The sequence below is a fragment of the Lagenorhynchus albirostris genome, chromosome 1, assembly GCF_949774975.1.
Source record: "Lagenorhynchus albirostris chromosome 1, mLagAlb1.1, whole genome shotgun sequence".
In the NCBI taxonomy this organism is placed as follows: Eukaryota; Metazoa; Chordata; class Mammalia; order Artiodactyla; family Delphinidae; genus Lagenorhynchus; species Lagenorhynchus albirostris.
The window spans coordinates 681,087-707,175 of NC_083095.1; the positions used below are offsets into that span (position 1 = coordinate 681,087).

General features: G+C 48.9%; 1 protein-coding gene across 9 annotated transcripts in view; it reads left to right on the forward strand.

Moving 5' to 3' along the window:
- Positions 1-26,089, forward strand: part of BRF1 (BRF1 RNA polymerase III transcription initiation factor subunit) — a 69,839-nt gene that overhangs the window by 10,280 nt on the left and 33,470 nt on the right. For all 9 annotated transcript variants that reach the window (XM_060145930.1, XM_060145852.1, XM_060146086.1 and 6 more), the window contains one exon: positions 16,200-16,373. In XM_060145930.1, the coding sequence (XP_060001913.1) occupies positions 16,200-16,373 (174 nt within the window). The remainder of the gene's footprint in view (positions 1-16,199; positions 16,374-26,089) is intronic.

A 26,089-nucleotide genomic window follows, 5' to 3' on the forward strand; every position in this document is an offset into this window, starting at 1 on the left:
TATCCTGCAGCCCTTGAAAAACCCACATATTATAATAGTTTTTTTAGCGGATTCCTGAGAATTTTCTATATATAAGATCATGACATCTGAAAATAGATATAGCTTTGCTATACTTTCTAATCTAGACACTTTTATTTATTTATTTTTTTGCGGTACGCGGGCCTCTCACTGCTGTGGCCTCTCCCGTTGCGGAGCACAGGCTCCGGACGCGCAGGCTCAGCGGCCATGGATCATGGGCCCAGCCGCTCCGCGGCATGTGGGATCCTCCCGGACCGGGGCATGAACCCACGTCCCCTGCATCGGCAGGTGGACTCTCAACCGCTGCACCACAAGGGAAGCCCTAGACACCTTTTAATTTTCTTCCCTGACAGCCCTGGCTAGAACCTCCAGCACCACGGTGAATCCAGGTGTCTTATTCCTGATTTCAGGAGAAGTGTCCAGTCTCTCACCATTAAGTGTGATGTTGGCTGTGGTGAGCTCAGGCAGGGCCACCCTCTGCTGGGACCTCTCAGACACTCTGTGAGGACGCTGTCAGGAAGGTTATGGCACATAAGAGTGCCTCCGTCTTGGGCATGTCCCTAAGCGCCGCGATCTTCACTTGCACGCTGGGAAGATGGGCTTGGTGACTTCCAGCATCCTTACCTATATGCTGGTCACCTTCTCCTTGGCTCTCGAGGACCCGCCTCCTGTTGCTGCTGTGGATGGGAGTGGCCAGCATAGACTCGGCCAGCAACTCCTCCGTCCAGTAGGGCTGACATCCACGTCGGCTGACTACCGTGAGGGCAGGTGGTGGGCTTCCAATTATGACTCGCATCAAAATGTTTTAGTTTTTCCATTGAGCTTTTTCCTTTGACCCCATGGGTTTATTAGTGTTGTTGGCTCTTCCAGCTTGAATCTTCTGTGTTTAGAGCTCATACTCTGTTGGATTTCAGTCTTTTGAAATGATTTGACGCTTGCGTTATGGCCCAACATATGGTCAATTACAATCAGTTTGGGCACTTGAAAATATTTTTCTGCAAAAAGTGGGGTGTTCTGTACATGTCACTTGGGTCAGATTTCCTCCCAGTGCTCACTGATTTTGGTTCTGCTTGTCTGTCTGTCTGTCACTGAAAGGGCATATTAAGATCTCCATGATGATTGTGGGTTTGTCCATTTCTACCCATAGTTTTGTTGGTCTTTTGTTTTGCCTGTTTTAAGACTATGTGTATAGAAGTTTAGCGCATACAAACTTATTTATTTATTTAGGCCGCTTGCCTAAATAAAGGCAGCTTGCAGGATCTCAGTTCCTAAACCAGGGACTGAACCCAGGCCACGGTGGTGAAAGCCCGGAATCCTAACCACTAGGCCACCAGGGAACTCCTTAGTGAACACAAATTCACAATTATTCCTGGCTGGTAGCTTGAGTCTCCATTGCTAAAGTAGTGCTCTGGCCTTCAATCCCACTTGTACTGGCCTACTTCCACCTGCTTTCTTCTAGCTGGTGCTATCACATAATGTTTCTTTTTCTCTGTGGCTGACTTTAAGATCTTCTGCACATGAAGAAGTTTATCCCCTATAGAGAATGTATCTATTTCCAGACTTCCCTGGTGGCACAGTGGTTAAGAATCCGCCTGCCGGGCTTCCCTGGTGGTGCAGTGGTTGAGAGTCTGCCTGCCAATGCAGGGGACACGGGTTCGAGCTCTGGTCTGGGAATATCCCACATGCTGCAGAGCAGCTAAGCCCATGCACCACAGCTGCTGAGCCTGAGCTCTAGAGCCTGCGAGCCACAACTGCTGAGCCCATGTGCCACAACTACTGAAACCCACGCGCCTAGAGCCTATGCCCGGCAACAAGAGATGCCACCGCAATGAGAAACCTGTGCACCACAACGAAGAGCAGCCCCTGCTCGCCGCAACTAGAGAAAGCCTGCACGCAGCAACAAAGACCTAACACAGCCAAAAATAAATAAATAAATAAATTTATAAGGAAAAAAAAAAGAACGTATATATTTCCAAAAACCTAGAGTAGGTGGTACATTGGACTCAAATCAGTTGTAGTTGTAAAGAGCAGCATTCATGCAGACGTATTCATGGAAGTGAAACTGGAAACTAGCAATAAAGGAAGAGAAATAACCCACCTAATTAAAAAAAACTTCAGATAGCCCTTGGTTTAAGTACAAAATCAAAGCAGAACTCGCGGACTCCTCGGAACGGGCTCGCTGAGGTCTGAGGCCGAGGTGGAGCCCACTCAGCTGTTCGGGGAGGCCCAGAGCCTGGGGGGCAGCCTACTCTGTCGTCTTCCTCACACCTTTCCTGGGGCTCCTGCCTGGGGTCAGCGGCCAGCGGCCTGGCCCCTGAGGAGGGGCTGGCCCTCCCTCCGCCCACCGTGGTAGGTGTACCCTTCTGTCTTCGGCTGCCTTCCCCGGTGTTATCGTCCTATCTCTGTCTGGGTGGGGGCTGCAGGGACCGAGGGGTGCCGTCTCTCCACAAGGTGCCTCTTTTCTCCGGACCGGACCGGAGCTGACCTGTTGTCCTCCCCCGGGGAAGACTCCTGTCTTTTCACTTCCCACCACCCACCCCCAGTCTGTTGGATTGGGTTGAAATCTATGGATTTAACTTCAGCTGTTACTCTTTGTGTTAGGTTTTGGGTGCCTTTCTTAGAAAACAAGAGTTGGGAGAGGAACAGACGGCTTGGACTGTGATTCCGTTCACGCGGGGGTCTGCGCCTCCTGGCCCCCCTCCCTCCCTGGAGGTGTGGTGCCCGCGCAGGTCCCTCTCTAGGGCCGTCTCTGGTTTACTGGGAACGTGCTCAGGTCCCAACTGAGGTGCAGCTCAGTGAGAGAGAAGCCCTGGACTCTTCCCTCCGGGTGCCTGGGCGGGGCTGGAGCGGGCGCCCCACTTAGCATGGAAAGGGCATCCTGGGTGCCAGCGAGGCGATTTGGTCCAATCTGAGTGTCCGTCTCACTCTCTTTTTCTTGCTTAATTTGGCCCTTTTGGGGTTTTCTGTCTATCTTGGAAGTTCTGAAATGCTTCTAGGCTGGAGCATTGGTCACTGACTTGATGAACCCTTTCACATGGGAGGCATTTCTCAGGGAAACTTTTTATTCTGTTCTTTTTGTTTGTCTGTTTTTCTTCATATAACGTATGTATAGTAAAGTGCGTAAAATATACCAGCCTTAAGTGAACTGCTTGATTAATGTGTATGACTTAAGGCCTGGGCTCAGATCATGGTTGAGCATGTTTCTTGTACCCCAGGAAGCTCCCCACTGTCGATTAGTTTTACTTGGTTTTCTGCTTCAGACAATTAGAATCACATAGAATGTCCTTTTGGTGTGTGTATTTCAGCAGTTTGTTTATTGCCACGTAGGATTTCATTTGTGAATATACCACAACTTATTTATCTGCTTTTCCTATCCATGGACGTTTGGCATCTCCAATTTTGGCTGCCGTGTGTGTTCTTTTTTTTTTTTAATACGTTTTTACATTCTTTATTTTTAACATTTATTTTATTTTTTTGGCTGCATTGGGTCTTAGTTGTGGCACGCAGGATCTTTGTTGAGGTGTGCAGGATCTTTCTTTGTGGCGCTTGGGCTCTTCGTTGCAGCGCTGGACTTCTCTCTAGTTGCGGCATGTGGACTCTGTAGTTTGCGGCGCATGGGCTCTCTCGTTGAGGTGCACGAGTTCAGTAGTTGTGGTGTGAGGGCTTAGTTGCCCAGCAGCACGTGGGATGTTAATTCTCTGACCAGGGATCTACCCGAGTCCCCTGCATTGGAAGGCAGATTCTTTATCACTGGTTTCCTTTGCTGTGCAAAAGCTTGTAAGTTTGATTAGGTCCCATTTGTTTATTTTTGTTTTTATTTCTGTTGCCTTGGGAGACTGACCTAAGAAAACAGTGGTACAATTTATGTCAGAGAATGTTTTGACTGTGATCTCTTCTAGGAGTTTTACGGTGTCATGTCCTTTATTTATTTATTTATTTGGTTGTGCCGGGTCTTAGTTGTGACAGGCAGCCTCCTTAGTTGCAGCTCTCAGGCTCCTTAGTTGCGGCTCACCAGCTCCTTGGTTGCAGCATGCAGGCTCCTTAGCTGTGGCATGCAAACTCTTAGTTGTGGCATGCATGTGGCATCTAGTTCCCTGACTAGGAATCAAACCCAGGCCCCCTGCATTGGGAGCATGGAGTCTTATCCACTGCGCCACCAGGGAAGTCCCTATGGTGTCATGTCTTATGTTTAAGTCTTTAAGCTATTTTGAGTTTATTTTTGTGTATGGTGTGAGTGTGTGTTCTAACTTCATTGATTTACATGCATCTGTCCAACTTTCCCAGCACCACTTGCTGAAGAGATTATCTTTTTCCCATTTTATTTTCTTGCCTCCTTTGTCGAAGATTAATTGACTGTAGGTGTATGGGTTTATTTCTGGGCTCTCTATTGTGTTCCATTGATCTGTAAGTCTGTTTTTGTACCAATACCACACCATTTTGATTACTGTAGCTTCGCAGTATTGTCTGAAGTCTGGGCGAGTTATGCCTCCTGCTGTGTTTTTTTTCCTCAGGATTGCTTTGGCAATTCTGGGTCTTTTATGGTTCCATATAAATTTTTGGGTTATCTGTTCCTGTTCTGTGAAAAACGTCATGGGTATTTTGATAGGGATCACATTAAATCTGTAGATTGCTTTGGATAGTACTGCCCTTTTAACAATATTAATTCTTCCAGTCCAACAGCATGGGATATCTTTCCATTTCTTTGAATCCTCTTTAATTTCCTTTATTAATGCTTTATAGTTCTCAGCATATAAGTCTTTTACCTCCTTGATCAGGTTTATTCCTAGGTGTATATGTATATATATATTTTTTGGTGTTATTTCAAAAGGTATTTTTTTTTTACATTCCCTTTCTGATATTTCATTGTTGGTGTAAAGAAATGCAGCCAATTTTTGAATGTTGGTCTTGTATCGTGCTACTTTGCTGAATTCATTTATTAGGTCTAGTAGTTTTTGTGTGGAGTCTTTAGGGTTTTCTATATATAGTATCCTGTCATCTGCATGTAGTGACAATTTTACGTCTTCCCTTCCAATTTAGATACGTTTTATTTCTTTTTCTCGTCTGATTGCTCTGGCTAGGACTTCCAATACTACGTTGAATAGAAGTGGTGAGAGTGGGCATCCTTGTCTTGTTTGAGATTTTAGCAGGAAGGCTTTTAGCTTTTCACTGTTGAGTATTATATTGGCTGTGGGTTTGTCATAAGTGGCTTTTATTATGTTGAGATATGTTCCCTCTATTCCCACTTGGATAAGAGTTTTGATCATAAATGGATGTTGAATCATGTCAAATGCTTTTCTGCATCATTTGAGATGACCATGTGGTTTTGGACTTTTCTTTTGTTAATGTGGTGTATTACATTGATTGACTTGCGAATGTTGAACCATCCTTGTGAACTTGGGATAAATCCCACTTGGTCGTGGTGTATGATCTTTTTTATTTTTATTTTTTTTGTGGTACGCGGGCCTCTCACTGTTGTGGCCTCTCCCGTTGCAGAGCACTGGCTCCGGACACGCAGGCTCAGTGGCCATGGCTCACAGGCCTAGCCGCTCTGCGGCATGTGGTATCTTCCCGGACCGGGGCATGAACCCGTGTCCCCTGCATCGGCAGGCAGACTCTCAATCACTGCGCCACCAGGGAAGCCCTGTATGATCTTTTTTATGTGTTATTGGATTCGGTTTGCTAATATTTTGTTGAGAATTTTTGCATCTGTGTTCATCAGAGATATTGGCCTGTCACTTTCTTTTTTGGTGGTGTCTTTGTCTGGTTTTGGTATCAAGGTGATGGTGGCTTCATAGAATGTCTTTGGGAGTGTTCCCTCCTCTTTATTCTTTTGGAAGAGTTTGAGAAGGATTGGTATAAATTCATCTTTGTATGTTTGGTAGAATTTGCTTGTGAAGCCATCTGGTCCTGGACTTTTGTTTGTAGGGAGGTTTTTGTTTTGTTTTGTTTTTTTAACAGATTCTATTTCACTTCTAGTGATTGGTCTGTTCAAATCATCTATTTCTTCTTGATTCAGTTTTGGTGGGCAGTATGTTTCTAGAAAGTTGTTCATTTCTTCTAGGTTGTCAAATTTGTTGCTGTATAGTTGTTCATAGTATTCTCTTATTTTTTTTTTTTTTGTATTTCTGCGGTGTCACGTGAGATTTCTCCTTTTTCATTTCTTATTATGTTTATCTGGGTTCTCTTTTCTTCTTGCTGAGCCTGGCCAGAGGTTTGCCAATTGTGTTTACCCTTTCAAAGAACCAGCTCTTGGTTTTACTGATTTTTTTCCCTATTTTTTAAAATCTCTATCTCATTTATTTCCTCCATGATCTTTATTATTTCCTTCCTTCTGCTGATTTTAGGTTTTGTTTGTTCTTCTTTTTCTAATTCTTTTAGGTGGTAGGTTAGGTTGTTTACTTGAGATTTTTCCTGTTTTTTGAAGGCCTGTATTGCTATGAACTTCCCTCTAAGAATTGCTCATGCTGTATCCCATAGATTTTGTATGGTTGTGCTTTCATTGTTGTCTGTCTTAAGGTATTTGTAGCATGTTAGTCTTCATGTAGTCTTCTTTTTTTTCCTCATTTCTTTCCTGTGGTTGATGTCTAGTTTCATTGGCATTTTGGTCAGAGAAGATGCTTGAAATAATTCCTGTAGTTTTAAATTTGTTGAGGTTAGTTTTGTGCCCTAGTATGTGGTCAGTCCTAGAGAGTGTTCCATGTACGTTTGAAAAGAATGTGTATTCTGGTGGTTTTTTATTGGATGTAATGTCCTGAAAGTATCAATTAAGTCTAACTGTTGTATTATTTAGGACCTCTGTTGCCTTATTGATTCTGTCTGGAAGATCTGTCCATTGAATGAGTAGGATGTTAAAGTCTTCTACTGTTATTGTATTCCTATCTTTGTCTGCCTTTATCTGTTAGTATTTGTTTTATGTATTTGGTGCTCCTATATTAGGTGCATGTATGTTGATGAGTGTAAAATCCTTTTCTTGTATTGATCCTTTTATCATTATATAGTGTCCTTTATCTTTCCTCATGGCCTTTGTTTTAAAGTCTATTTTGTCTGATACGAATAGTGTGACTCCCACTTTTTTGTCATTTCAGTTTGCACGAAATGTCTTTTTCCATTCCCTCACTTCCAATATGTGTGTGTCCTTTGCCCTAAAGTGGGTCTCCTGTAGGCAGCGTGTTATAGGCTCTTTTTTTTAAAAAAAAATTATTTATTTATTTTTGGCTGTGTTGGGTCTTTGTTGCTGTGCGTGGGCTTTCTCTAGTTGTGGTGAGCGGGGGCTACTCTTTGTTGCGGTGTGTGAGTTTCTCATTTCGGTGGCTTTTCTTGCTGTGGAGCACAGGCTCTAGGCGCGTGGGCTTCAGTAGTTGTGGCACATGGGCTCAGTAGTTGTGGCTCACGGGCTTAGTTGCTCCGCGGCATGTGCGATCTTCCCGGACCAGGTCTCGAACCCGTGTCCCAGGCATTGGCAGGCGGATTCCTAACCACTGATCCACCACCAAGGAAGCCTGGCTCTTGTTTTTTTAAACTCCAGTCTGCCACTCTGTGTCTTTTGATTGGAGCATTCAGTCTATTGACATTTAAGGTAATTATTGATACATATATATTTATTTCCATTTCAGACCTTGTTTTGCAGTTGATTCTTTGTTTCTTCTTTGTTCCTTTCTTTTTGTTTTTCTTTTTGTGGTTTGATGATTTCCTTTCATGCTTGTGTTCTTTTCGGTTTTGGTAAATCTGTTGTATATTTTTGATTTGCGGTTGCCCTGTTTTTCAAGTGTGTCAACGCCTTCTTATATCTGCTTGCTTTAGACTGATAGTCATATAGGCTTAAACACATTCCAAAAAAAAGAAAAAGAAAAAGAATCTGCATTTTCTTACTGTCCTTCCCCACATTTTATGATTTTGTTGTCCCTTTTTACATCTTCATGTTTATCCTTTTGTTGTTCCTTGTGTTTATCATTGCTTTCACATATAGGTTTTTTTTCTTTTTGATCTGTTAACTGGATAATTTAAGTGATTTACTGTCCGATTGTGATTTCCTCCTTCCTATATCTTCTTGCTGCTTTTCTATTTGGAGATGACCTTTCAGTATTTCTTTCAGGAGAGGTTTAGTATTGCTGTATTCTTTTCGTTTTTGCTTGTCTGAGAAGTTCCTTATCTCTCCTATTCTACCTGGCAGTCTCGCTGGGTAGCGCGTCCTCCAGGCGGTGGCAGAGGTTTCTCTTTCAAGACTTTGAGTGTATTTTGCCACTCGCTTCTGGCCTGCAGTGTTTCTGCAGAGAAATCAGCTGATCGCCTTACGGGAGTTCCCTTGTAATTAACTCTGTTTTCCTCTTGCTGCCTTTAGAATCCTCTCTTTATCTCTACATTTGTCATTTTCATTGCAGTATTTCTTGGTGTAGGTCTGTCTGGGTTCATCTTGTTTGGGACCCTCTATACTTCCTGTATCTGGATGTCTGTTTCCTGCTTTAGGTTTGGGAATTTCTCAGCCATAATTTCTTCAGACACATTCTCGGTCCCCTTTTCTCTTTCTTCTCCTTCTGGAATCCCTATTATGTGTACATTGGCTTGCTTTATATTATCCCATATGTCTCTTATATTGCTTTCATTCTTCTCATTTGGCTTTCTGTCTGCTGATTTGATTGGGTAATTTCCACTATTCTGTCCTCCAGGTCACTTATTCTTTCTTCTGCATTATTCATTCTGCTTTTCTGCCTTTAGCTCAGCTTTTGTCTCGGCAAGTGAATTTTCTAATTTTCTTTGCTCCTCTCTCTGGTTCTAGTTCCTTTTTACAGTAATCTGCATTTCTGTCAATAGTCTTTCTTAACTCTTTCAGTGTTTTCACTGCTGACTTTTTGAACCTGGTGTCTGTTAGACTGAAGAGGTCTCGCTGTCCTCCTCTGTGAGAGTGCCTCCTCTTGCCTCTTCATTTTGTCTGCCCCCTGCCCTGTGAGCGCAGGAGAGACAGATCTCTACTGCCGCCCCGGAGGGCCCTGTATATGCTGGCGCACCTCTGCGTAGCTTGCGGGTTTCATGCGTGTTTATCCCCTTGAGAGGGGCGTGCAGGAGCATGGCCCACGCGCATGCTCCCGGGGGGGCGGGGCAGCGGTTGGCTTCTGGTCACGGGTCCCTGGTGGAGGCAGCTGGCTGCACGTACTCCGGGGAGACGGGGCAGTGGTTGGCGCCGGGTCGAGGGACCCTTGGCAGTGGTGGGCTGCCCATGCTCCGGGAAGGTGGGGGCAGTGACCTGCACCTGCTCACAGGACCCTCGGCAGCGCTGGCCCGCACTGCCTCTGAGGTCTGAGACGGCAGCAGCGACTAGCGCCTGCCCCTAGAGCTCTTGCAGGCGGTGCCCTGCCGCGTGAGAGCATGGACAGAGAAGCTCCTATGGTGGGCCTGTTCCTCTCCTTGCGTGCCCCCCAACAGTGGTGCCCTGCCTCTCTGGACTCCCTCATTTGTGGCGCACCACACCCCAGCCCCCTCAGGCTGTCTTCGTGCAGCCAAGCCCGGTCCTCTCCCCAGGGTCTGACCTCCAAAGCCCAAGCCTCAGCACCCAGCCCTCACCGGTCCCCGTGGACGGGCGTCTCAGACTGTGGAGAGCCTGTCGGCACCGATCCTCTGTGCAGGTCTCTCTCTGCTCTGCGCTCCCCTCTGTCCTGACAGATCTCCCCACCAGTGAGGGGACTTCCCATATGTGGAAAGCTTTCCTCTTTCACAGCTCCCTCCCAGGGCAGAGGTCCTGTCCTGATTCCCTTCTCTCTTTCTTTTTTCCCTTGTTTTTTTGTCCTACCCAGTTACGTGGAGATTTTCTTGCCCTTTTGGAGGTCTGAGGTCTTTTGCCAGCATTCAGTAGATGTTCTGTGAGAGTTCCACAGGTAGATGTATTTTTTATTTTTTATTTTAAAAAATTTTTTGCCGCACCTCGCAGCATGTGGGATCTCAGTTCCCTGACCAGGGATCGAACCCGCGCCCCCTGCCGTGGAAGCGCAGAGTCTTAACCACTGGACCGCCAGGGAAGCCCCTGTAGATGTATTTTTGATGTATCTGTGGGAGGTGAGCTCTGCGTCCTACTTCTCCACCATCTTGATCCGCTCCCTTGAGGTTTGCATTTTTCACTGTGGACATCCAGTTACAACACCGTTTATCAAAGAGACCATTCTTTCCTAGTCAATTGCATTGGTCCATTTGCCATAAATAAAGTGGCCGTAGACAGAGGAGTCAATTCCAGACTCTGGTAAGACACCACAGACACACTCTGTAACTGCTGTCGGTTGGTCTGTCTGTCCTGAGCTAGTGCTACATCGTCCTGATCGCTGGGCATTCCAGTGATAACGTGGTGGTGTGAGTTCTCCAGCTTTGTTGTTCTAGCTCGTTCATTCTAGCTCCTTTGCGTTTCAAAATAAATGTTAGAATCAGCTTGTTGGTTTCCACAGGGAAACCTGCCGGTTTTTTGATTGGGATTTGCATTGAATCTATAGATCAATTTGTGGAGAATTGTTTCGTTTACTTATGAAATCTAATAGTTTATAAATTCTCTCCTTCATTAACACTCATGTGGTCTGGGACTAGACATTATTGCTTCTTCCTTTCCCGTCTTTATGGTCATCATTTATTTTCAGGGCTTTGTTACACTTTTATTGCTGTGTGTTGCTACACTCTCCAGGGAGGTGCTGAATAGAATGGTGGGATTGGGTGTTCTTGTCTGATTCCTGACAGTGATGGGAAGTGGTCAGTATTTCTCTGTTATTGAGAATGATGTTAGCATTTTGTCACATGCTTCTTTGTATTATTGAAATGATGATATATTTTTTCTGTTAATTTTGTTATTGTAATTGATTACGCCGATTGATTTTGTGAATGGGAAGCTCACCCCACATTTCTGGAATAAATCTCATTGGGTCTTGACACCTTGTTCTTTTTTTTGTTCTCTTAAGAGCTGTGTGTGATTTACCTGTTTCTTCTTTAAATGTGTGGAAGAATTTACTAGCGAAGCCATCTGGGCTTTGAGTTTTCCTTGTAAGGAGATTTTAATTACAGATACATTTCTTTAACAGGACAATTTTAAATAGGATTTTACTGGGCCCACTTAGGTTTTCTATTTCTTCTTGTCAGTTTTGGTAAGATGTGCTTTTCAATTTAATATCTGTTTCAGTAATTCAAATTCAGATTTGTTGCCATAGTCTTTCATAATATTCTCTTATGCTTTTAATGTGTTTCCTGGATTTTTAGTGATGTTCTCCTTTTATTCCTGACATTAGTAATTTATGATTTATCCCTTTTTCTCTTGATTGATCTTGCTAGGAATTTATCAGTTTAGCAATTGTGTTAATCTTTTCAAAGAGTGCATTTGGCTTTGTTGATCTGCTGTCTGTTTGCTATTTGATTGGGTTCTGTTCTTTATTATTCTCTTTCTTCCACATCTTCTGTGTAGTTCATTATTCTTTTTTGGCTTCTTAAGTTGGAAACTTCATCAGTTTTTCAGGCTTTCTTTTTCTAATATTTGCATTTAAGATGTACATTTCTCTAAGCTTTGGTCTAGCTGTAACGTCCAAGTTTTGAGATAGCTATTTCTTTTTTTGTTTTTTTTTGTTGTTGTTGTTGTTGTCGAAGTATAGTTGATTTACCATGTTGTGTTACAGATAGCTATTTCTCCTTTTAGTTCTATGGATTTTTTTAAAGTTTTTATTTAAAATGGTGTCAGACCTGCAGACTTACAGCAGAGTTGCAGATACAGCGTCCTGAGCATTCCGGTTCCCAGCTTTCCCGGTAACACACACATGGTCCGTAACCTTGGCACAGTGATCCATGCTGAGAAGGTGTGGCACGTGGCACAGGGCTGCTGACGACGCTGCACACCTGGCTCCCTGTCCCGGTCTGCCCACTCATGCCCTCTCTGCTTCAGGGTCCAGTCAGGGCCCCCGGGATGCATGTAGCCTCACCTTCCATAGTCTCCTCCCATCTGTGACAGTTTCTCCCAACCTGGACACACGGGAAGAGTCCTGGGTGGGTGTTTTATAGAAGGTTCCTCAGTTTGAGTTTGCTGTGGATTCTGGGGGGAGATCCCACAAAGACGTGGCGCCTTTCTCTTTGCCCCATAACAGGGCTACCTCAGGTCATGTGACTTGGCTCTGGTGATGTTGGCCTAGAACACTGCCAGGGTCCTCCACAAAATGTCTCACGTGTTTCTTTTCCATCCTCTGTCCCTTAGAAGCAACTGAGTCCAGCCGCACTCAGAAACGGGAGGGAAACTGAGTCCACCTCCCCGGGGAGGGGGGATGTTAATGTGCACATGTTACTGCGAGATTGCAGGGAGGAACTTAGTGGCTGTGCAATACCCTGCTTCTCCCTGAAGCCTTGCCTGCTGCTCCCAGTGGCCCTCAGCAGATCTTTCCTGCAGCAGCGCCTTTTGTGCTAAGGCCCTCATCCCTGCACCATTTTAGTCTTCGGAATTCTGTCAGGTAGCATTGTCCCTTTCCTGTTAGTTCTGTCAAGTTTTACTTTGTATGTTTTGAAGGTAAGCTATTAAGTACATACTGTTGCCCACCTTCAAATACAACAGCCAGTTATGTTACCAGCAACATGAGTTTACTCGGGAGAGGCAGGGGAATTGCAGTTCGGGACCCCCAAGCTATGGCAAACCACAGGCAAGTCCTGCAACAATGGAGAAGAGCCTTATTTTATGGGTGGGGGGGGCGGGGGAAGGAGGAAGTTGGGCGGGACTGCTTTGAAGGTTTTCCAGTCTCCATTGAAGGAAAGTGAGAGTTGAGGGTGGTGGCGGTTTCTCATTGGCTGGGCTGTTGCTGGGCCGGGAGAAAATCTTCCTTCCTCTTCCCAGGGCAGCGCACCAGCTTCTTCCTGCCCAGAAGCGCGAAGCAAGCTGGGAAGGGAGCGCCCCTTTTAGGGATTCCTGCCTCCGTTTTAAGCGAGTTGCCCTTATTAATTTCCACACTGTAGGGCTGTTATTTCTTCCTGTGGTGTTCGTATGTTCTTATCACATGCCCTCTTTATTTCTAATAATCCTTCTTGCCTAAGAGTCTGCTCCCTGTCTGGAGGGAGAGGCCTGCCCATGTCAGCTGTGAGCCTCCCTCTGTGGTTTGTCACCTGGCAGCTGCCCTTCTCCTTTGGGGCTGCATTCTGGGAGGGTCCCTTCCTCCAACTCCTAGCTCTCTTTTTATTTTTATTTATTTATTTATAAATTTATTTTATTTACTTATTTTTGGCTGCGTTGGGTCTTCGTTGCTACACTTGGACTTTCTCTGTTTGCGGCGAGCGGGGGCTATTCTTCGTTGCGGTGCGTGGGCTTCTCACTGCGGTAGCTTCTCTTGTTACGGAGCACGGGCTCTAGGCGCACGGGCTTCAGTAGTCATGGTGCACGGGCTCAGTAGTTGTGGCTTGCGGGCTCTAGTGCACAGGCTCGGTAATTGTGGCACATGGGCTTAGTTGCTCCACTGCATGTGGGATCTTCCTGGACCAGGGCTCGAACCCGTGTCCCCCGCATTGGCAGGCGGATTCTTAACTGCTGTGCGACCAAGGAAGCCCCGGACTGTGTCTTTTTAATTACAGCCTATTCATACATTTCTATGAATCGACATCTTTCTAATATTTTGAGGTTATGATGGGGCTTGCCAAGCTCTCTTCTGTTAGCAGTCTGCTTGTGGAGCTTGGTGTTTCTCCCTCTTCATGTTGGCGTTTTCTACAGATTCTCAGTTGTTAGTTCATGTTTATACGAACGCGGGTCTTAAACTGAACTCTTTACATCTGTCGCCCACCTGGGGCACCCATTGGCTTCTGAGTGCCCCTGGATGTGACCATGGGAGTGGCTTCTAGTGTGTCGCTGCGTGGGGACAGGTGTGACATGCTAGTGCACCGTGAGTCAGGCCAGCTGCACAGGCCTGGCTGGCGCTGTGAAGGTCCTTCTGGCCCGAGGGAGGCTTCTGGGGGAAGCCCTGTGATGTCGTGGCTTAGCTTCCTGAGCTGGGCCAGGTTAGACCCTCCTTCCACATGTTCCCGGGGCACTTGCCTGCCCGCATGCTGCTCTGTGTTCATTCTCGTGCTCTCTGCCGTCACCACCGTCCTGGAAGGATGCTGTTTGGCCACCGTCTCGAAGGGAGAAGCAGGCCTTATTTTTACAAAATGTCAAAAATTTGAACACCCTATGTGCTAGTGCGTTGCCTTTTTGCATTCATTTACTATTCCAAGGAGAGGAAGCTGTGGTTGGTTAATCAGGAGTCTGTTTTACATGAGTTTGCATTTGTTAATAACATCTTCGTGCATTTGAAAGCTGCACACATGCCTGTGTCATATGATTTGTTCAGTCTGCCAATTGTGCTGCTGAACTTGCATGAATTAAAAACTCATTTGGGGGGGTGGGGAGTAACTGCCAGTGGGTACAGGGTTTCCTTTTGGGTGATGAAAATGTACCAAGGTGTGGTAAGGGTCGCACAACTCTGTGAACATACTAAACCACTCAACCTATAAACATTTTAAGTGGGCAAATGTTACAGTACGTGACTTACATTGCAATAAAGATGTTATAACTTACTGTAATAACTTCAAGCCCCCCAAGCTGCTGGGGGGGCCCTGGCCCATGGTGTGGGGGGTGGGGTGGGTCCTGGCGTCTGTGAGCTCCTCTGGGGAGCATCTCTCTCTCACCTTCCGTTGCAGGAGCTCCCAAACGCGCACTGAGGAGCTGGCTGGGAGCGAGACCCCGGCATTAGCAGGTCTCCCATCCGCCGCCCCGTTTACCTCCGAGCCGGCTGGGCTGCGGAGTGGACCGCGTTTGTCTGTCTGGTGTGTCTGGCGTGAGAGCATGCAGTGCTGACGGGGAGCCAGTGCCCAGCCTCTCTGTCTCTCTGTCCAGATGGTCAGTATGTCGGCTGTTCCCCGGACTCGGCTCTGGCGCGGCGAGCGTGATCCCTTGTCACTGCAACCTGACCAGAGGCCTCAGAGCTGTGTGGGCTCCAGGCGAGCTTTGCTGGGGGTCGAGGGAGCAGGGCCACAAAGGGCAGGGACGCTTCTGGGACATGCTGACTGCCTGATGCCACGGTCGTCAGGCCCATCCCTGGGCTGCCAGTCTGCGTGCCTGTGGCCGGCTCCCCGGGGCGCTGGCTCTCTGGGTGCCCACCTTTGGCCGGCGGTCAGTGTTGGCGTGTGTGGGGTGTGTGGGCCATACCGTTAGCGGCCGAGGCTGGAGGAGACCACACAGCCCTCGCTCCCCTGAGCCCATGGTCCTTGTCAAAGAGCGCAGCGGAATCGGCTCTTAGCTCTTTGTGGGCGAAGCAGAGGTCCCTGGCCCAGTGTAGGGCGGCCTTTGCCAGAGGAGAGAGGGTCTCGGGTGCCGAGGACACTGGGTGGAACTGGAGTCTGTGCTGGGACCTGTCTGCTCGCTGTGCCAACACAGCACATGGAGGTGGGTGTGGGCTGGGCCTGGAGCAGAGACGTAGGAAGCTGTGGGCGCTCTGGCTCACAAGGGCAACGCGCTGCCGCGTGCGGGATGGCCCACGATGGCTCGCTGGTGTGTGGGCAGCATGTCTGCTTCCTCTCTTGCTGCCGTCTTTTGGCCCACAGCTTCTGAGATGGCCTTGCTTCATTAAGAGGTGTGGACGCAGACTGTGGCCCGGGTCAGCTGACATCCTGGCCGTGCGAGGGCCCGCGCCCCTCCCTCCCTGAATCTGCCTGTGCTGTCCGTGGCCTCACCGAGGCTGGCGGGGGGGGCCTTAGGGAAGGCTGGGTGGGCGTGACCCACCCCCTGGCTGTGGGAGCAGGAGGCAGAGCCTGGGGAGCTCACCCACGGGGAGGGGGCGTTTGAGGTTGAGTGTGTGGAACTTGCTGGCCATATTGTTTAATGGTGTTCAGCACCAGGCTGGCCGGCCTGCACAGAGCCCTTTCCAGACACACTGAGCTCAGGGCCCTTGAGAAGGGCCCTTGCCCCCTGGGCCTGATGCCACTCCAGCCTGGAGGAGAGCGTCTCACTGCACGTGAAATAATAGGAAATTTGCATCCAGTGTCCATACATAAAATTTTACTGGAACCCATGCAAAAAGTGAACTTAAAAGTGTAAAAGGAAAAGGGTAGATCTTCACTTTCCATCTTAAATTGCTGAGGCGGTCGTGTGACCCTTTTATTTTTAACAAAGTTGTCAGTTAACGGACAGTTGGGAACCCGCGGTAACGTTTCATGTTGTGTCCTAGGGAGGCGTCAGATCCATCATCTGGGGAACCAGCTGCAGCTGAACCAACACTGCCTGGACACAGCCTTCAACTTCTTCAAGATGGCCGTGAGCAAGCACCTGACCCGTGGCCGGAAGATGGCCCACGTGATCGCGGCCTGCCTCTACCTGGTGTGCCGGACGGAAGGCACCCCGCGTATCCTTTGGTTTGGGGACCTCTTGGAGGACCCCATCTTGGCTCTTGGTCAGCCTCCCTCTGCTGTCGGGCTCCGTGTCCCAGTAGCTTAGTGTTTGTGTTTAATTGGAGCACCTTGTTGGATTAACCGTCTGGACGGATAGGAGACTTTCACAGATTGAGGAGCTGGGCAGCTGGGTGCCCGTCCCCCCTCGGCCCCTGGGGAGGACTCTTCAGCATCTTCCTGCGGTTGGCCAGTTGTAGCCAGGCCGGTGTCCCGAGGGGCTGCTGCCCTCATCCCCTCCTCGCCAGCCCCGCCTTCTCCGAGAGCACGGTGCTCTGCTCTCCCCTTGTGCCTGGACGGTGGGGCGCCCTCGGCTGCCCTGCAGGCGTTTGCGTGTGTCGGGAATTCTGTCCATCGCGCCTTCCTGAAGAGGGCCTTCTGGGGCTTTCTGGCCCCTCCACTTGGCCTCTGCTCTCGCTGCCTCCTCGTGTCTCTTTTCCCCTCGCCTCTCCTTGCAGGACCCACGCTCCTGGCCCTGTGTCCTCGTACTTATGTGACAGCACTTGCCCCGTGGCTTCTGAGAACGGGCGCCTCTGAGCATCTGACCCTCTGTGGTCTTCCTTCTGCCCAAGCTTTGGGGATAGTCTGGCAGGATTCTGGGCTGGAAGTTGGTCTCCCCAGCACTTGGACAGTGGTGCCCCTAGTCTCCCTGCGTCCCGCGCGCCTGTGGGACAGGTAGGTGGATGCCCTGGTTCGGCGTCCTCTGTGTGGGACGCTGCGTTGCTCTCCGGGCTGTAGCACCTCCTGTTTGTCTTCAGGCTCAGAGGTCCACGTGCGGTGCCCCCAGCGGCCCTTCCCCCGCGGCCTCCCGTCTCCGGCTTCTGGAGTCACTGTGGCTTCTCCCTTTGTGTCTTCTTTGTTCACTCTGCTGCCCTGCTGACCTGTCTTCTGGTCTCCTTTCCTGTTTCCCACTTACTTACCTTCTGCTTTGAGAGAGTTTATCTTCCAGCCAGGCCTGCGTTTCTGCTTTCACCGTTTCAGCTGGAGCAGCTCCGTGTTATCCGCACCCTTCCTTGTGAGGCGGTCCTGCGAGGCTCTCGTGGGAGCCACGGCGTCTGGTCTCTCGTGGGAGCGGTGGCCTCTTCGAGCTCTGTCCTCCCCTGCTGTTCCTTCCGTGTGCCGCGCAGGCTTTCCCCGATGGCGGGTGGCCTGGCCGTCGCCCCCGTTTGCATGGAGTGCTGGAAGGGTCCTCGAGACAGTGTGCGTGGGTGGGCGACCCTCAATATCAGAATCTTTCACTAAAATGTCTTTCAGTTTTTGAAAGGTACCGTTTCAGCATAAAAGCGTTTGTTGCTTGACGGGATGAAGCTGCGCGCTCTGCCGGTCCCACGAGGTGGCGCAGTGGAGCTCCGTCCGTGGTCACCGCCTTGCCCCGCGGCGAGGCCTGCCCCGGCCTGGCTCGGGCGGGGTGGGGAGCCGGGGGGGGGGGGGGAGGGGGGCTGCAGGGAGGTGCGGGCGCTCGGGTCAGGGCCCCGCTCTGCCTCCTGAGCGTGGCCCGAGCCGGAGCCGGAGCCGCGGGGGCCGCAGGGGCGGTCGGGGAGCGGACACAGGTGTACGGGCGGGCGGGGCTCTGGAGGCGGCTGCTCCATTCCCCGCCTCGCGCTCCTCCCGCCCCCCTGGGGCGAAGGGGCGGGCACCTCGTCCAGGGGTCCAGACGTGGCCCCGCCCCCGGGTGGAGGAGAGTGAGCGGGGCCCAGCAGCCCCGGCTCGCCCACACCCGAGGGGTGGGTGCCTCCCACACGGTGGAGCGGCGTGCCGCCTGCAGAGAAACGTGACCCTGGATGCGGCGCGGCGCCCCGTGGAGGAGCCGCACTGGAGGCCGCACGTTGTGTGATTCCCTGAATACCAAACGTCCAGATGAGGCAGATCCAGACAGAGCAGATCCGTGGGTGCCGGGGACTGGGGGTGGTGACGGGGGTGGGTGGGGGTAGGGGCGGTTCTTTTTGAGGGATAAAAATGTCTTTAAGTTAGATTATGGTGATGTTTGCATAGCTCTGTAAATAGACTAAGAGCCATTGAAGTGAACACCTTGAACAGGTGCATTTGTGGCCCTGACCTTGTGAAGCTGTTGAAGATGAGACAGCAGTGTGCGGGGAGTCCAGCACTCTGGCCGCTGGGCCTGCCGGTGGTCCCCTCAGGATAGCCGTTTGGGGGCGGCGGGGGGGGGCACAAGTGTGACACGGTCTTCTCTGTCCTCTTCTGGTTGATGACACTCCCCTGCCCCCATCCCCCAGCGGGGTCCCCAGACTTGTCCGACGCCCACCAGTGCCACCTCCTTTCCTTCCACGTAAATTCCAAGCCCCTAGAGCGCATCTGAAGGCTTCATTCACTCTCTTCTCCTTGCCCCAGGTTGCCCTCCTGTTTCTGCTGCCTGGGGCTGCAACGGCCCTGCAGACAGCGCCTCCCCTCCCCGCCTCCGACCCACAGAGGGTAAAGCCTTCGCCGGGGCAGGCTGAGGAGAGACCTGCTCTCTAGACCGTCTGTCCCTGGGTGGGTATTTGGCAGAAACTTTCAGGCTGTGAGTAGACACCCCTGTTGCTGCCAGGCCGGTGACCCAGCCAGTGCATCTTCCCGAGCTGTGTGTCCAGATGGTTACTGCAGCTTTTTAAAAATGTATTTATTTATCTATTTTAAAATATTTATTTATTTATTTATCTGTTTTGGCTGTACCAGGTCTTAGTTGCAGCACGTGGGGTCTTCAGTGTGGCATGTGGGATCTTTAGTAGCATCATGCAAACTCTTAGTGGTGGCATGCATGCGGGATCTAGTTCCCAGAGCAGGGCTCGAACCCAAGCTCCTTTGCATTGGGAGCGCAGAGTCTTAACTACTGGACCACCAGGGAATCCCCCCCCTTTTTTTTTTTTTTTTTTTTTTTGCGGTACGCGGGCCTCTCACTGCTGTGGCCTCTCCCGTGGCGGAGCACAGGTTCCGGACGCGCAGGCTCAGCGGCCATGGCTCACGGGCCCAGCCGCTCCGCGGCATGTGGGATCTTCCCGGACGGGGCACGAACCCGCGTCCCCTGCATCGGCAGGCGGACTCTCAGCCACTGCGCCACCAGGGAAGCCCCCCCCTTTTTTTTTAACATAGGCCATCTTCAAAGTCCCTATTGAATTTGTTACAATATTGCTTCTGTTTTATGTTTTGATTTTTTTGGCCTTGAGGCATGTGGGATCTTAGCTCCCTGACCAGGGATTGAACCTGCACTCCCTGCATGTGAAGGCAAAGTCTTAACCACTGGACCGCCAGGGAAGTTATTTATTTATTTATTTATTTGGTTGCACTGGGTCTTAGTTGCAGCAGGCGGGCTCCTTAGTTGTGGCTCGTGGGCTCCTTAGTTGTGGCTTGCCAGCTCCTTAGTTGCAGCACGTGGGCTCCTTAGTTGTGGCATGTGAACGTTTAGTTGCGGCATGCATGTGGAATCTAGTTCCAGGACCAGGGATTGGACCCGGACCCCCTGTATTGGGAGCGTGGAGTCTTATCCACTGTGCCACTAGGGAAATCTCACCACAACTTTTCGTGAAACACATCCATGGGAGGTGTGTTTTTGCCCACAGCTATTTTTTAAGTCTTTGGTATTTATTGGGTTCCAGCCGAACTGCCAGCTGGCCTGTGTATGAGCAAGTGAGCCCTAGCAGTGGTCTAGGCCAGGAGGCTGCTGTCATCTGTCACCCTTTCTGTGTAGAGTGTGCCCACGGCCACAGCCGTGTCCTGCCCACCGTGACCTTCAGATCTTCTTCTCTCCCAGGCTTCAGACACCCAGGGTCTTGTTAACAGCGGGTTCTGGTCTGCAGATCTGGGGCGGGGGGGCTTCCAGAATGAGCTTCTGTCCCTCTTCTCAGGTTCACCTGGGGATCTTCTTTCTTGGAGGGCAGTGAAGCTGGGGACTCCCTTCTCCCCAGCCTACCATTACCTGCTTCCCTCCGCCCCTCCCCCTCTGCTTGCCTCCCCAGGGACAACCTAAGAATTTGAAGAAAAAAATTTTTTTTAATTAATTAATTAATTTATTTATTTATGGCTGTGTTGGGTCTTCGTTGCTGTGCACGGGCTTTCTCTAGTTGCGGCGAGCGGGGGCTACTCTTTGTTGCGGTGCACAGGCCTCTCATCGCAGTGGCTTCTCCCGTTGTGGAGCACGGGCTGTAGGTGTGCAGGCCTCAGTAGTTGTGGCCCATGGGCTTAGCCGCTCTGCAGCATGTGGGATCTTGCCGGACCAGGGCTCGAACCTGCGTCCCCTGCATTGGCAGGCGGATTCCCAACCACTGCGCCACCAGGGAAGCCCTCCCTTATTTCTTGAGGTGTTCTCTGCTGTCTCTCATCTTTGATGAGGAGGTCTTGCACTTTGTTCGTTAGATTATTCCTAAGTATTTGTGTTCCGAGCGCGGGTAATGGTGTCTTTTGCTTCCAGTGTATAGAAGCGCAGCTGAGGTATGTTGACGTTAGATCTAAAAATACAAAACGCAGTGAGTAGTCTCAATAATTGAGCTTTGGGATCTCTTGCTTTGTTTTCTTTTTCTTTTTTTAAAAATTTTATTTATTTATTTATTTTTGACTGCGTTGGGTCTTCGTTGCTGCGTGTGAACTTTCTCTAGTTGCGGCGAGCGGGGGCTGCTCTTTGTTGCGGTGTGTGGACTTCTCATTGCGGTGGCTTTTCTTGTTGCAGAGCATGGGCTCTAGGCGCACGGGCTTCAGTCGTTGGGGAATGCGGGCTCAGTAGTTGTGGCTCGCGGGCTCTAGAGTGCAGGCTCAGTAGTTGTGGCGCATAGGCTTAGTTGCTCCATGGCATGTGGGATCTTCCCAGACCAGGGCTCGAACCCGTGTCCCCTACATTGGCAGGCAGATTCTTAACCACTGCACCACCAGGGAAGCCCTCTTGTTTTGTTTTCTTAATGTATACAGTTGTGTCTGCTGCCAGTTTTAGTTGCTCCCTTCTGATCTGTATGCCTGTCGTGTGTTTCTCTTGGCTGTCTGCATGCCTGTGGTGCCCTGTGGGGTGTGAAGGGGTGAAGCAGGGCGCAGGAGCGGGGGTGTCCTCGGCTCTGTCCTGGCTCCCAAGAGCGTTTCCAGCGCCTTAGACGTGTGCTCTAAGATGCCTTTATCAGGTAACAGGTTGAAGGTGTTTCCTTTTCCCTAATTGCCAGGAGCTTTTATAGTGAAGGGTGTTGAGTCATCTGTGTATGTATTGGTATGATCATCATGTGGGGTTTTTCCCCTTAATCTGCGCCGAGGTGAATTACACTGACCGATTTTTTTGGGGGGTATCATACCACGCGGCTTTCGGGAGCTTAGTTCCCTGACCAGGGATCTAACCTGGGCCCCCGGCAGTGGGAGCTTGGAGTCCTAACCATTGGACCACCACACTGACTGATTTTTAAGGTTAAAGCACCCTTGCATACCCAGATGTGGTCATGCCAAGTTACCCTCTCCAGGTATTGCTGGTATTTTGGGTGGAGCTGTGCAGGTGGCCTGTGTTCTTGCAGTGTCCTCGTCAACTGGGTGTGTCGCAGCCGTGCTTGCCCCGACACCGCTGGGAGGTGCCCCCTCGTGCTCTGCACCCTGGGCAGTCCAGTGGTGACCAGTACTGTTTCCTCTTGAAATGTTTGGGAAAACTCACAGTGAAGCCATCGGGGCCTTTAGCTTTCTTTGTGGTAAGATCGTACTTGTGGCTTCAGTTTCTGTAGTAGATGTGGAAATAGCCAGCCTTTCTGCTTCTCATTCCAGTTTTGCTAGGTTGTATTTTGCAAAGGCTTTGTCTGTGTCACTTCAGAGACCAGATGTATCAGAGTAAAGTTATCCTTAACATTCCCGGTTTCCCTTTCGTGTCTGCGGCACTTGTAGTGACGACCCCTCTGTTATGTCTTATGTTTGTAATTTTGCCTTTTTTTTCTTTGCTCCATGTTGCTAGGGGGTTGCCAGTTTTATTAGTCTTTTCCTTGGTAATGGCTTTGTTGAGATGAAGTTCACCCGTTATGTTGTGCAAGTCACTGGTTTTCAGTTACATGCACACAAGTGTGCAGCCATCCCCACGGTCAACGCTAGAGCATTGTCATCGCCTCAGGAAGCATGTCTCTCGTGCCACCAGTCCTAAACAAGCAGCAGTCTGCTTTCTGCCACTCTGTGTTTGCCGTTCTGGACATTTCATGTACATGGGATCGTGTAAGCTATCATTGGAGCTCTGTGTTTAACTGTGAGGCACGGCTGGACTGCTTTCCGAAGTAGCTGGACCATCTTGCATTCCTGCCAGCAGTGTAGGAGGGCTCCAGTTCCTCTGCAGCCTCACCAGCGCTCTTACCAGCCTTCTTAAAGAACCAGACTTCCGCTGTGTTGTTTATCTGTATTGTACGTTTATTTTATATTTCATTGATTTACTTTTATTATTTCGTTCCTTCTAGATTCTTTCAGTTTAATTTACTATTTTCAGCTTTCTTAGGTTCTTGATTTTCATTTTTTCTGTTTCTCCTAACATAAGCATTTGAGACTATAAATTTCTCTCTAGGCAGGTTTTAGTTACATCACACAGTTTTGATGTGTCACATTTTTACTATGATCAGTTCAAAATATTTTCTAATTTCCATTTTTATTTCTTTTAGATATTAAGTCATTTACAAGCGTACCACTTGTTTTGAAAACTGTTGGGAGTTTTCTATTATCTCTGTGTTATCAGTTTCTAGTATAATCCCATTGTGGTCAGAGGACAAACACTGAATGATTTCCCTTTTTTCCCAGTGTGCTGAGATTTGATTTACAGCTCAGTGCATGGTCTATTTTGGTGGCCGCCGTCATGTGCACTTCAAAGGAATGGGTATCTGCACCTGTTGGGTGGAGCGGTCTATAAATGTCCATTAGGTCAAGTTGGTTAGTCCCGTTCAAATCATCCTTACCAATTTTTCGGTCCCCTGGTTCTAAAGAAGAGTGTTAAAACTCCCACTGCAGATGTGGACTTATCTACTTTTCCTTTTATCTTGTTGGTTTCCCATTATATTCTTTTTTTTTTTAATAAATTTATTTTATTATATTTATTTTTTGTTCTTTTTGGCTGCGTTGGGTCTTCATTGCTGTGCGTGGGCTTTTCTCTAGTTGTGGCGAGTGGGGGCTACTCTTCCTGCGGTGCACGGGCTTCTCATTGCGGTGACTTCTCTTGTTGCGGAGCACGGGCTCTAGGCGCATGAGCTTCAGTAGTTGTGGCTTGCGGGTTCTAGAGTGCAGGCCCAGTAGTTGTGGCTTACGGGCTTAGTTGCTCCGCGGCTTGTGGGATCTTCCCGGACCAGGGCTCGAACTCGTGTCCCTTGCATTGGCAGGCGGATTCTTAACCACTGTGCCACCAGGGAAGCCCTCCCATTATATTCTGATGCTGTGTTAAGAGGATACAGATTCAGGATCCTGTATCTTCCTGGTGGAAATGACGCTTAACGTTATAAAATGTCCCTCTTTATCACCAAACGCTTTTCCCCTTAAATTCTGCTGTGTTGGGTGTTAGTATAACTATACCCGCTTTCTTTTGCTGAGTATGTGCGTGGTCTGTCTTTTCCCATATTTTAAAATTCAATCCTTCATGATATATTTAATGTATCTCATAAGCAGCATATAACTGCTACTGAACCAAACTTAGGTCCTCTTGCCCACACGCAGTAAAGCCAACCTGCTGACACTGGTTGTGGTGAAGGAAAGTGCAGGGTTTATTGCAGGCGCCAAGCAAGGAGTCCAGGCAGCTAATGCTCAGCAGAGCCTAACTCCCCAGAGGCTTTCAGGGAAAGGTTTTTAAAGACAGAGTGGGGGAGGGGGTTGTGGGGGGCGTGATCAGCTCATGGACGCTTTTCTGATTGGTTGTTGGAGAGCTAGTCGGGAGTCAACATCCTCAGCCTTCTGGTTCCGACTGGTCTGGGGTCTCGGTGCTTGGGGGCAGCATGCAGTTAACTTCTTCCACCTGGTGGGGGTTTCAGTATCTGTAAAACAGTGTAGAGGACGGTGGCTCAGAACAGTATCTCTCACCCTTGAGGAGGAGCTAAAGGTCCTTGACTTTGTTTAATGGCTAAACTATTATTATTTTGTCTTGCTTGACTGTTTTCCTTTCTTTCTGCAATTTTCTTCACTGCTCTGGTTAAATTTATTCTTTGACTAAAGTTTTTCTACAGACGAAAGGCAGGTGGGCGGCTTGTCTGAGGTGGAGGAGTCCTGTTCTGGGAAGGCCCCACAGGGTCCTGCTCGGTTACATAATTGTGTGTATTTGTCTAATTTTTTTTATCGTCTTAAAATTTTTTTTTTTTTTTTTTTTGTGGTATGCGGGCCTCTCACTGTTGTGGCCTCTCCTGTTGCGGAGCACAGGCTCCGGATGCGCAGGCTCAGTGGCCATGGCTCACGGGCCCAGCCACTCCACGGCATGTGGGATCTTCCCAGACCGGGACACGAACCCGTGTCCCCTGCATCGGCAGGCGGACTCTCAACCACTGCGCCACCAGGGAAGCCCAAGTCTTAAAGTATTTTTTATTGGAGAATTTCATCCATTTAAGTTCAGTGTGCTTACTGATATATTTGAATTTAATTCTAATATCTTACTATTTTTCTATTTGTTCTCTGTTTTTCCTTTCTTACAACCTCTTAGTCAAGTATTTCGTTATTCTGTTTTCCTTCAAATACTTTGTTATTTATTTACTTATTACTGCTTTGGTGGTTACCCTAGAGACTGTGTCCTGTGCCCTTGACCTTAAGTTAGAAGCTGGCCTTTCCTGGCAGGACATGCTCTTCCGGGCCCTGCTAGGGGCGCTGTGGGCACTGCTTCCCCAGCCGTTAGTGTGTTCACTCACACCTACCCGCTCTGACCCTTTCCATTCCTGTGTTTCTGTGGTTTCATCTGGGATCATTGTCCTCTGTCTGAAAAACAGTATGCCTCCTAGGAGAAGACTCCTTCAGCTTTTGTTTATGTGAAAACATCTTTGTTTTGTCCTCATTTTGAAAGGTATTTTCAGTGAGTGTGGACTTCTGGGGCAGCAGATGTTTCTCCTGGAGCTTTACTGCTGTCATCCCGCTTCTGCCTTCTGCCTTCTGTGGTGCTGTGGAGTGGGCGTTACATCGTCTTGTCACTGTTTGAAAGTTACCATCTCTTATCACTACCTGCTTCTAAGAAATATCTTTGTTTTTCTTTCAGGGGTTTGACTCTGATGTACTTAGATGTGGTTTCCTTTGTATTTGTCCAGCTTGTTATTTGTAGAACTTCTGGTATTTGTGACTTAATGTCTTTTGTCTGTTTTGGGGAAATCTTGGGAGGTATCTTTTCAGACATTTCTCTGCCGTTCTTTCTCTGTTCCCTTTCTAGGATCCCAGTTGCACACACGTTAGACCCTTTCCTTATGTCTCAGGTTGTGTTGTGTATTTTCCATTCCGTTTTTTAAATTTGTCCTGTCTCTGTTTCACTCTGAATATTGTCCAGTGACCTGTCTTGAGTTCTTTCATCCTTTCCTTTGCAGTGTCCAACTGGCTGTTAAACCCATCTGTTAACTTCCTAACTTCAATGCCTGTTTTACATTAGATTCTTTAGATTAGATTCCAGTTCTTTGGTAAAATTCTCCGTCTCTGCAGTTATATGAAAGCCTTTAGTAACTCCAACAGCGGGGTCATTGGTGGTTCTGTTTTTTTTTTTTGCGGTACGCGGGTATCTCACTGCTGTGGCCTCTCCCGTTGCGGA